The sequence below is a fragment of the Ranitomeya imitator genome, chromosome 1, assembly GCF_032444005.1.
Source record: "Ranitomeya imitator isolate aRanImi1 chromosome 1, aRanImi1.pri, whole genome shotgun sequence".
NCBI classification, from domain to species: domain Eukaryota; kingdom Metazoa; phylum Chordata; class Amphibia; order Anura; family Dendrobatidae; genus Ranitomeya; species Ranitomeya imitator.
Genome location: NC_091282.1, coordinates 448,266,579 through 448,279,190, shown reverse-complemented (window position 1 = coordinate 448,279,190; position 12,612 = coordinate 448,266,579). Strand labels below are relative to the sequence as shown.

Here is a 12,612-nt window from a genome sequence, read left to right as displayed (position 1 = left end):
AGTGTGGGGGAGAGAAGGAGGTCGTAGGAGGACCAGAGGTTGCATGTTGGAAAATATTGTGGGATTAGTTAGAAGGAGACATATTATAGATTGCTTTGTAGGTCAGCGTTAGCAGTGTGAACTGGATAAGTTGGGGAATTGGGAGCCAATGAAGGTATTAACAGAGGGGAGAAGCAGTAGCATGAAAAGAGATGGATTAGTTAGGCCACAGAGTTAAGGATGGACTGGAGAAATGCAAGAGTGTTAGCAGGGATGCCGCAGAGGAGGATATTGCAGTAGTCGAGGCGGGAGATGATGAGGGCATACACTAACATTTTAGTAGATTCAGGGTTGAGGAAAGGATCGATTCTGGAAATAATTTTTGCTTGGAGGTGGCAGAGATGTTTGAAGGACAGGGCAGAATCTAGGGTTACTCCAATGCAGCAGACTTCCAGTACTGCAGAGAGCGTGATGTTGTTAATGTGGTAGACAGATCAGGGAGGTGATGAGCTCATTTTGGACAACATGAAGTTTTAGGAAGCGTGATGAACCTATGAACCCTGGTCTGCTCTCCCAGTGTTTATAAATGTGTACGTTACATGCACACCGTATGTGACACACACATTGTATGATACACACATATCTGCACACAGGCATGTATATACACACATAGCACACACGCATGTATACGCACACACATACAGTCATGGTCAAAAGTATTGACACCCCTGCCATTCTGTCAGATAATACGCATTTTGTTTATGATAATGTTTGCAAACACAAATTATTTGGTATTATTATCTTCATTTAATTTGTCTTAAATGAAAAAACACAAAAAGAATTGTCCAAAAGCCGAATTGGATATAATTCCACACCAAACATCAAAACATCAAAAAGGGGGTGGACAAAAGTATTGGCACTGTTCGAAAATTATGTGATGCTTATCTAATTTGTGTAATTAACAGCACCTGTAAGGGTACCGTCACACTATAACATTTCGATTGCTACGACGGTACGATTCGTGACGTTCCAGCGATATCGTTACGATATCGCTGTGTCTGACACCCAGCAGCGATCAGGGATCCTGCTGAGAATCGTATGTCGTAGCAGATCGTATGGAACTTTCTTTCATCGCTGGATCTCCCGCTGTCATCGCTAGATCGGTGTGTGTGACACCGATCTAGCGATCTAGCGATGCGATCCAGCGATGCGTTCGCTTGTAACCAGGGTAAACATCGGGTAACTAAGCGCAGGACCGCGCTTAGTTACCCGATGTTTACCCTGGTTACAAGCGTTAAACTAAAAAAAAAACAAACAGCACATACTTACATTCTGGTGTCCGTCAGGTCCCTTGCCGTCTCTGCTTCCCGCACTGTGACTGCCGGCCGTAAAGTGAAAGCAGAGCACAGCGGCTGTGCTTTCACTTTCACTATACAGCCGGCAGTCACTGAGTGCGGGAAGCAGACTGCAAGGGACCTGACGGACACCAGAATGTAAGTATGTGCTGTTTTTTTTTTTTTTTTAGTTTAACGCTTGTAACCAGGGTAAACATCGGGTAACTAAGCGCGGTCCTGCGCTTAGTTACCCGATGTTTACCCTGGTTACCCAGGGACCTCGGCATCGTTGGTCGCTGGAGAGCTGTCTGTGTGACAGCTCCCCAGCGACCACACTACGATTTACCTACGATCACGGCCAGGTCATATCGCTGGTCGTGATCGTAGGTAAATCGTATAGTGTGACGGTACCCTAACTTACCTGTGGCACCTAACAGGTGTTGGCAATAACTAAATCACACTTGCAGCCAGTTGACATGGATTAAAGTTGACTCAACCTCTGTCCTGTGTCCTTGTGTGTACCACATTGAGCATGGAGAAAAGAAAGAAGACCAAAGAACTGTCTGAGGACTTGAGAAACCAAATTGTGAGGAAGCATGAGCAATCTCAAGGCTACAAGTCCATCTCCAAAGACCTGAATGTTCCTGTGTCTACCGTGTGCAGTGTCATCAAGAAGTTTAAAGCCCATGGCACTGTGGCTAACCTCCCTAGATGTGGACGGAAAAGAAAAATTGACAAGAGATTTCAACGCAAGATTGTGCGGATGTTGGATAAAGAACCTCGACTAACATCCAAACAAGTTCAAGCTGCCCTGCAGTCCGAGGGTACAACAGTGTCAACCTGTACTATCCGTCGGCGTCTGAATGAAAAGGGACTGTATGGTAGGAGACCCAGGAAGACCCCACTTCTTACCCCGAGACATAAAAAAGCCAGGCTGGAGTTTGCCAAAACTTACCTATAAAAGCCTAAAATGTTTTGGAAGAATGTTCTGTGGTCAGATGAGACAAAAGTAGAGCTTTTTGGGCAAAGGCATCAACATAGAGTTTACAGGAGAAAAAAAGAGACATTCAAAGAAAAGAACACGGTCCCTACAGTCAAACATGGCGGAGGTTCCGTGATGTTTTGGGGTTGCTTTGCTGCCTCTGGCACTGGACTGCTTGACCGTGTGCATGGCATTATAAAGTCTGAAGACTACCAACAAATTTTGCAGCATAATGTATGGCCCAGTGTGAGAAAGCTGGGTCTCACTCAGAGGTCATGGGTCTTCCAGCAGGACAATGACCCAAAACACACTTCAAAAAGCACTAGAAAATGGTTTGAGAGAAAGCACTGGAGACTTCTAAGGTGGCCAGCAATGAGTCCAAACCTTCAAATATCAGGGACCTGGAGCAGTTTGCCAAAGAAGAATGGTCTAAAATTCCAGAAGAGCATTGTAAGAAACTCATTGATGGTTACCGGAAGCGGTTGGTCGCACTTATTTTGGCTAAAGGTTGTACAACCAAGTATTAGGCTGAGGGTGCCAATACTTTTGTCTGGACCATTTTTGGAGTTTGTATGAAATGATCAATGTTTTGCTTTTTGCTTCATTCTCTTTTGTGCTTTTTCATTTAAGACAAATTAAATGAATATAATAATACCAAATAATGTGTGTTTGCAATCATTTTCAGGAAGAAAATGAGTAATATCTGACAAAATTTCAGAGGTGTCAATACTTTTGACCATGACTGTAGCTCACACGCACATATGTATACACACAGAGCACATACACACACAAACGTATTCTAGAGATGTAGACGAAGAACAAAGATGGCTAAAGGGGGCTGAAGGGGGCTGCAGGGGAGTGAAGAAAATAAAAAATAAAGGTAACAGATTGGTCTAAGGATGCAGTACAGGCACAGCCATATGGGGGTTTCATGCCCAGAAATCCCCTTTAACAAAACATTTTGTTAAAGATAGTGATGGTTCAGATACATCATGATGTTTAAGAGAGCAAATCCATGGTGGAAAGCACATTATTGAGTATATTATCATAAACGCGTATAACTGTCCATGTAACTTTCCATGAATTATAATTCATAATGTTGAAGAACGATCACCTGCAAAAAAAAAAAAAAAAAAGGTTAGGCATTATTCTTCATGTAATAATACAAACAATAATGAAATGTTGGATTTAACACATTTTTGGGAACCACAGTGGCATGCACTAATATTTTTTGTTGACTCAAATTTGAGATTTGAGAAATGCTTTTGACTTGGTGGCGGCAGGAGGTAGTCAGGGCTTGAATGTTTAGCTTGAGGGATATGGTGGGAGTGCAGAGGGGATATGAGCGAGGCGATGTAAAGGTAACAAATTCCATGTTCTACATATTAAGTTTAAGGAAACAGGAGAAAGAAAAGTGGATTTAGCCGTTAGACTTTCTGGAATTCTTGGCATTAATATAATAAACTGTCCCCTGTGGAGAACTCCAATACTCATCTCATCATTGAAAACATTGCAATTAGTTTTCAAAACCTCTCTAACTTGATGTACCATATTTGTACTTCACATGTCAGGTAGACCTCGGGAGGTGTGCACACACCATTCATAATGGTGCTGGCTTTATTAGGCCTGGTTCACACCAGGTTTTAGCCATATGTGGATGGCAGCAGGAGGCAAAGTGCGGGAGCGCCGCCACACAGCAGATTAGAGCATATCGCCATACCCCTTCCATAAAGAGGACTATACAGTTTTATACGCACACCGGTACAATCCTGGGGATTATCCCTATACAGATCCCCATAATCAGGGATTTTTTTCAACAACGTATTGAATAAGACCTGGGAAGGGTCGAAACGTCACTATTGAGTATAGTCGCTCTAGAATTTCTTCTGCGTTTTGCTATTTTTGTTCTCACTAAATAAACATTTTCTTGAATCATCTAAAACTACAGAGTGTGCGGTGAATCTCTACTCCTTGGTCTAAGGGTCATCGGACCTGTTACCCCGGCACCTCGCTATAGGACAGAGTGCAGGCCAATACTTTTTTCCTATCCTAGCCATTAATGTAAAAGTAGTGGACAACATCTTCTTTAAGTATTACACAGTTCAGATTCAAGAGATTCAAGAGAATGAGTTGCTCTTCTAATGGAGAAGAGCAGCACATCAACGCGAGTTATAACCCTTTAGCAGGACTTCAAGGTTTGTTGAGAACTAATGTACTGTAATCCATTGCAATACATCTGTTTCCAATCACTCTTGGAGTGATACCTTCCTTTTTTATTAGTGTATATGTCTCGGGTTCACTGGCATGGAAGTTCCTCTGGGGTCCTAGGGTTGTGCACTCTGATAGCTTCCATCTATACTTTCCATCTGCTCTCCATGCTGATGAATACATGTGGATCCTGTACACGGGAACTCCCTCTATTCCTAATTTTTTAATAGAGTATAAGAAAATAGTTTGTAAAAAGTCAGCACCCCCTTTAAGTGCTAAGATGAAATATGTATTCCTTTGTCTGTTTTTCATTCCCAAATTAAATACAAAAGGTTTGGCTCGATAATCCCTTTCTGACATCAGACGTAATGATCCGTCCATGTGATCTGGGCCTATTTGACCATGGACGGATCATTACATCATATATTTAATGTGACACTGTGACCAAAGTAGCGGTGATCGCATTAAAATTTCGGCGCCATCTTACCTCTCGGTAGATGGTGTCGTCATCCTGGGGGGTGTCGCCACCCTCCCACAACCACAATCGCTGTGATTGGCTGTTCAATTCTGAACAGCCAATCGCAGCATTCCTCAGTGTTTCAGGCAATCAGATTGCCTGAAATACTAATGTCCCAGCCTAGGATTGGTGCTCCAAGATCACCGATCCTAGGCTGGTGCCTGGCAACGCCAGACATCGCCTGAACCGACTCTGATTACATCGATCACGCCAGTCGCAGGGCACAGCAGTTCACCGATGATGCAGTTCACCGATCAGCACTCATGCTCGCTGTCTTCCACTTTTCTTTTTCACCCCCCTTTGCGTCACCTACGTGAGCACATCAAGGAGTCGCCGAGCTTTGATCAGTGATGCAGTTCACTAATCAGAGCTTGTGCCTGCTGTTGTAGACACTTTTGTTTTTTGCCACCCCCATACGCACATCCAGCAGCCGCCAAGCTTTGATTAGTGACACAGATCACTCATCAGAGCTCGTGCCTGCTGTTTTACACTTTAATTTTCACTGACTTTTTTTTCTCCCTGGTTGATGCTTTTTTCTTTTAGCTTTTTCTTTTCAGACAAATAAGTTTACACCAAGGACTATCTCACACACACACACACACACACAAACAGTTAAATAAACTACTGACACAATCATTATATAAATAAAAAAAAATGTCGTCCCGCTCGGCCTGTTCATTCCAAAAGTGCTATTCAGTGGAGCAGGCATACGATTTCCTTGCCTCAGACACTGACAACGAGGTTGAGGATACCACAATTCTTTATTTTTCAGATTCGGTGTTCTCATCCTCTTCCTCCCCCTCATCTTCCTCCTCAGGTGCTGCTGAACTGCCACACAGACATCCATAGCCAGAAGGTGAAGCAGCACCCCCCATTCCAGAAGAAGAACCCTGAAAATTATGAGCCACTGATTCCTGATTTTGTGGCAGAATCAGGAATCAAATTTGACACCATCAGCCTTAACAGAACTAGACTTTTTCAAAGTCTTTTTCTGTGAAGATTTTGTTAACCTCATGGTGGTCCAAACTAATTTGTACGCTCATCAATTTTTGGCACAAAACCGAGGATTCATCATTTTCTAACTGGTCTCCTGTAGACGCAATTGAAATGATGCAGTTTTGGAGCCTGGTCCTTCACATGGGGATCCTGCAGAAGCCAGAACTTTGGCAATATTGGAGGTGTTGATGTTCTCTACAATACTCCAGGTGCGATGATCAAGGATGTGACCGATAGTATACCAAAGCTCTTCAGCTCCAAGGACGTCCACCCATTTCTTCTGATACATGTTGGCACCAATGACACGGCAAGGAAGGACCTACCGACAATCTGCAAAGACTTTGAAGAGTTGAGGAAGAAAGTAAAGGAACTGGATGCACAGGTAGTTTTTTCTTCTATCCTTCCAGTAGACGGGCATGGCACCAGGAGATGGAACAGGATCCTTGATGCAAACAACTGGCTAAGACTATGGTGCACACACCAAGGATTCGGATTCCTGGACCACGGTGTGAATTACTGGTACGATGGACTCCTCGCCAGAGACGGACTACACCTCAACAAACCTGGGAAACACACATTCGCCAGAAGACTCGCTACACTCATCAGGAGGGCGTTAAACTAGAAGAAGAGGGGACGGGAAGAAAAACATTAGACTTGAACAAAGAAGACCCAGGAAAACATACTCAGAAGGGAGGTAAGAACATTTCTAAAACAATCCACAGCGAGGAGATTAGAACAAAACAAAATCCTCTAAACTGCATGCTCGCAAACGCCAGAAGCCTGACAAACAAGATGGAAGAACTAGAAGCAGAAATATCTACAGGTAACTTTGACATAGTGGGAATAACCGAGACATGGTTAGATGAAAGCTATGACTGGGCAGTTAACTTACAGGGTTACAGTCTGTTTAGAAAGGATCGTAAAAATCGGAGAGGAGGAGGGGTTTGTCTCTATGTAAAGTCTTGTCTAAAGTCCACTTTAAGGGAGGATATTAGCGAAGGAAATGAGGATGTCGAGTCCATATGGGTCGAAATTCATGGAGGGAAAAATGGTAACAAAATTCTCATTGGGGTCTGTTACAAACCCCCAAATATAACAGAAAGCATGGAAAGTCTACTTCTAAAGCAGATAGATGAAGCTGCAACCCATAATGAGGTCCTGGTTATGGGGGACTTTAACTACCCGGATATTAACTGGGAAACAGAAACCTGTGAAACCCATAAAGGCAACAGGTTTCTGCTAATAACCAAGAAAAGCAGCACTTTTAGACCTAATACTATCTAATAGACCTGACAGAATAACAAATCTGCAGGTGGTTGGGCATCTAGGAAATAGCGACCACAATATTGTACAGTTTCACCTGTCTTTCACTAGGGGGACTTGTCAGGGAGTCACAAAAACACTGAACTTTAGGAAGGCAAAGTTTGACCAGCTTAGAGATGCCCTTAATCTGGTAGACTGGGACAATATCCTCAGAAATAAGAATACAGATAATAAATGGGAAATGTTTAAGAACATCCTAAATAGGCAGTGTAAGCGGTTTATACCTTGTGGGAATAAAAGGACTAGAAATAGGAAAAACCCAATGTGGCTAAACAAAGAAGTAAGACAGGCAATTAACAGTAAAAAGAAAGCATTTGCACTACTAAAGCAGGATGGCACCATGGAAGCTCTAAAAAACTATAGGGAGAAAAATACTTTATCTAAAAAACTAATTAAAGCTGCCAAAAAGGAAAACAGAGAAGCACATTGCTAAGGAGAGTAAAACTAATCCCAAACTGTTCTTCAACTATATCAATAGTAAAAGAATAAAAACTGAAAATGTAGGCCCCTTAAAAAATAGTGAGGAAAGAATGGTTGTAGATGACGAGGAAAAAGCTAACATATTAAACACCTTCCTCTCCACGGTATTCACGGTGGAAAATGAAATGCTAGGTGAATCTCCGGGTCCGGATGGCATACACCCACGAGTACTAAGAGAACTAAGTAATGTAATAGATAAACCATTATTTCTTATTTTTAGGGACTCTATAGCGACAGGGTCTGTTCCGCAGGACTGGCGCATAGCAAATGTGGTGCCAATATTCAAAAAGGGCTCTAAAAGTGAACCTGGAAATTATAGGCCAGTAAGTCTAACCTCTATTGTTGGTAAAATATTTGAAGGGTTTCTGAGGGATGTTATTCTGGATTATCTCAATGAGAATAACTGTTTAACTCCATATCAGCATGGGTTTATAAGAAATCGCTCCTGTCAAACCAATCTAATCAGTTTTTATGAAGAGGTAAGCTATAGGCTGGACCATGGTGAGTCATTGGACGTGGTATATCTCAATTTTTCCAAAGCGTTTGATACCGTGCCGCACAAGAGGTTGGTACACAAAATGAGAATGCTTGGTCTGGGGGAAAATGTGTGTAAATGGGTTAGTAACTGGCTTAGTGATAGAAAGCAGAGGGTGGTTATAAATGGTATAGTCTCTAACTGGGTCGCTGTGACCAGTGGGGTACCGCAGGGGTCAGTATTGGGACCTGTTCTCTTCAACATATTCATTAATGATCTGGTAGAAGGTTTACACAGTAAAATATCGATATTTGCAGATGATACAAAACTATGTAAAGCAGTTAATACAAGAGAAGATAGTATACTGCTACAGATGGATCTGGATAAGTTGGAAACTTGGGCTGAAAGGTGGCAGATGAGGTTTAACAATGATAAATGTAAGGTTATACACATGGGAAGAAGGAATCAATATCACCATTACACACTGAATGGGAAACCACTGGGTAAATCTGACAGGGAGAAGGACTTGTGGATCCTAGTTAATGATAAACTTACCTGGAGCAGCCAGTGCCAGGCAGCAGCTGCCAAGGCAAACAGGATCATGGGGTGCATTAAAAGAGGTCTGGATACACATGATGAGAGCATTATACTGCCTCTGTACAAATCCCTAGTTAGACCGCACATGGAGTACTGTGTCCAGTTTTGGGCATCGGTGCTCAGGAAGGATATAATGGAACTAGAGAGAGCACAAAGGAGGGCAACAAAATTAATAAAGGGGATGGGAGAACTACAATACCCAGATAGATTAGCGAAATTAGGATTATTTAGTCTAGAAAAAAGACGACTGAGGGGCGATCTAATAACCATGTATAAGTATATAAGGGGACAATACAAATATCTCGCTGAGGATCTGTTTATACCAAGGAAGGTGACGGGCACAAGGGGGCATTCTTTGCGTCTGGAGGAGAGAAGGTTTTTCCACCAACATAGAAGAGGAATCTTTACTGTTAGGGCAGTGAGAATCTGGAATTGCTTGCCTGAGGAGGTGGTGATGGCGAACTCAGTCGAGGGGTTCAAGAGAGGCCTGGATGTCTTCCTGGAGCAGAACAATATTGTATCATACAATTAGGTTCTGTAGAAGGACGTAGATCTGGGGATTTATTATGATGGAATATAGGCTGAACTGGATGGACAAATGTCTTTTTTCGGCCTTACTAACTATGTTACTATGTTACTCCAGTGTTCCAAGTGGTCATGGCCCGGACACATTTTGAGGCCATCCACAAATTCCTGCATTATACCGATAATGCATGGTGTCCTTCCCAAGATGACCCCAACTTTGACCATCTGTTCAAAGTTTGGCCAATCATCGAACAAAAATTTTGCTGAAGTGTACGTGTCCCAAAGGGACAATTGCGTGGATGAGTCCCTAATTCATTTCAAGGAGAGGCTCAAATTCCGTTAGTACCTGCCCATTAATATGGCTAGGTATGGAATTAAACTATATAAGCTGTGTGAGAGTACCTCAGGGTACACCCACAGGTTTAGAGTTTATGAAGGGAAGGACATCCGGATTGAACCCCCTGAATGCACCCCTGTCCTGGGAGTGAGTAGGAAAATTGTGTGGGATTTGGTGCACCCACTGCTGGATAAAGGTTATCACCTCAAGAGGGATGTCTTTTTCTTGACCACCATACATGGTGATGGCAGAACCCTCAGCACTGTACGAGGTACCTCTGCACAGGTCTGCAAACCGGACTGTGTACTGGCGTACAACAAAAACATGGGGGTGTTGATCTCTCTGATCAAGTCCTCCAGCCATACATTGCTTTGAGAAAGGCCAAAGTGTGGTACAAGAAGCTGTACAGATGGCAATGCTCAATGCTTTCCTGCTGTCACGATGTGCAGGCCAGACCGCTACATCGCAGCTTCAGTTCCAGGAGGTAGTGATCAAGGCCTTAATCTTTGGAAATTAGGAAGGAGCAGGCCCCGGTACTTCCGAAACTGAAGGTGCTGGTATCGCACCAGGTCAACATTTCCGAGGGAAGTTCCCTCAAAGTGAAAAAAAAAGAAGGTCGCAGAAGAGGTGTCGAGTGTGTTACAAAAGGGGAATACACAAGGACTCCATTTATCAATGCCACACCTGCCCCGACAAACATGGCCTGTGTATGAAAGATTACTTCCGACTGTACCACACCTCCATGCACTATTAAATTCATTTCTGACATATACAACTGACATATGACAACCTAGCGAACACTACACAACTCACGTATGACAACCTGACAAGTACTGCACAACTGACATATGCCACTACATTATAAAATTTACATACCAGGAAACAGTAGCTTAGTGCCAAAAAGGGGTCACTTGTTGGGCATTGCCATTGTTTAGACACATCTAGATAAGTTCGTTAAGGGGTTTAGTTTCCAAAATGGGGTCACTTGTGGGGGGTTTCCACTGTTTAGGCACATCAGGGGCTCTCCAAACGCGACATGGCATCCAATCTCAATTCCAGCCAATTATGGTTTGAAAAAGTCAAACGACGCGCCTTCCATTCCGAGCTCTGCCATGCGCCCAAACAGTTGTTCCCCCCACATATGGGGTATCTGCGTACTCAGGACAAATTGAACAACAACTTTTGAGGTTCAACTTCTCCAGTTACCCTGAGAAATAAAAGATAATTTTTGTGGAAAAAATATGATTTTTTTATTTTCACGGCTCTACATTATAAGCTTTAGTGCTCAACACACATCTAGATAAGTTCCTTGGGGGGTCTAGTTTCCAAAACTGGGTCACATGTGGGGGGTTTTCACTGTTTAGTCACATCATGGGCTCTCCAAAAGCGACATAGCGCCCAAACTTTATTCCAGCCAATTTTGGTTTGAAAAAGTCAAACGGTGCTCCTTCCCTTCCGAGCTCTGCCATGCACCCAAACAGTCGTTCTCCCCTACATATTGGATATCAGCGTTCTCAGAACAAATTGCACAACAACTTTTTGGGTCTAATTTCTCCGGTTACCCTTGGGAAAATAAAAAATTGGGGGCAAAAGGATCATATATGTGGAAAAAATATGATTTTTTATTTTCACGGCTCTATAAACTTCTGTGAAGCACTTGGGGGTTCAAAGTGCTCACCACTCATCTAGATAAGTTTCTTGGGGGGTCTAGTTTCCAAAATGGGGTCATTTGTGGGGGATTTCCACTGCTTTAGCACATCAGGGGCTCTCCAAACTCAACATGGCATCTGAACTCAATTCCAGCCAATTTTGGTTTGAAAAAGTCAAAAGGCGCTCATTCCCTTCCAAGCTCTGCCATGTGCCCAAACAGTGGTTTTTCTCCATATATTGTGTATCGGCATGTTCAGGAGAAACTGCATTATAACTTTTGGGGTTAAGTTTTTCCTGCTACCCTTGTAAAAAATAAAAAAAATTAGCCTAAAGTTACGTTTTAGTGAAAAAAGTTAAATGTTCATTTTTTCCTTTCACATTTCATTAATTCCTGTGAAGTACCTGAAGTTTTAATAAACTTCTTGAATGTGGTTTTGATCAGCTTGAGGGGTGCAGTTTTTAGAAAGCTGCCACTTTTGGGTATTTTCTGCCATATAGACCCCTCAAAGTGACTTCAAATGTGAGGTGGTCCATAAAAAAATGGTTTTGTAAATTTTGTTGTAAAAATGAGAAATTGCTGGTCAACTTTTAACCCTTATAACTTCCTAGCGAAATTTTGCTTCCAAAATTGTGCTGACGTAAAGTAGACATGTTGTAAATGTTATTTATTAACTATTTTGTGACGAAGGAAGCAATTCCAAAATGCGTGTCGGGGAGTGCGCTGTGCTGGGAATTTGACATGACTTAAAGGTATATACCACGAGTATTGATCCCATCTGAGCACTTTTTGTTGTTTTGACACCGTTGTTTTCTCTCACAAGATTTTTGCATTGCACTATGGCACTTTAAATAATCTCTCACATGAGTAAATATTTTATTTAATTTCTTCACACATATAGTTATAATTCTTTAACCCTTTATCCCATATGACATACTATCCCTTCGAGGTGACCTGGGACTTAATTCCCAGTGACGGGATAGTACGTCATAGGTGATCGGCTGCGCTCACGGGGGGAGCGCGAACGATCGTCGCCGGGTATCAGCTGATTATTACAGCTGACATCTGGCACTATGTGCCAGGAGCGGTCACAGACCGCTCCCGACACATTAACCCCCGGAACACTGCGATCAAACATGATCACAGCGTTTCGGCAACACAGGGAAGCATTGCGCAGGGAAGGGGCACCCTGCGTGCTTCCCTGAGAACCT

General features: G+C 42.8%; 1 protein-coding gene across 1 annotated transcript in view; it reads right to left on the bottom strand.

The window, feature by feature from the left end:
* Positions 1 to 1,575: 1,575 nt before the first annotated feature.
* Positions 1,576 to 12,612, bottom strand: part of LOC138675793 (programmed cell death 1 ligand 2-like) — a 166,430-nt gene continuing 155,393 nt past the window's right edge. Inside the window, exon 7 of the mRNA XM_069764328.1 lies at positions 1,576 to 3,409. Coding sequence (XP_069620429.1) covers positions 3,387 to 3,409 — 23 coding nt within the window. The 3' untranslated portion in view covers positions 1,576 to 3,386. The remainder of the gene's footprint in view (positions 3,410 to 12,612) is intronic.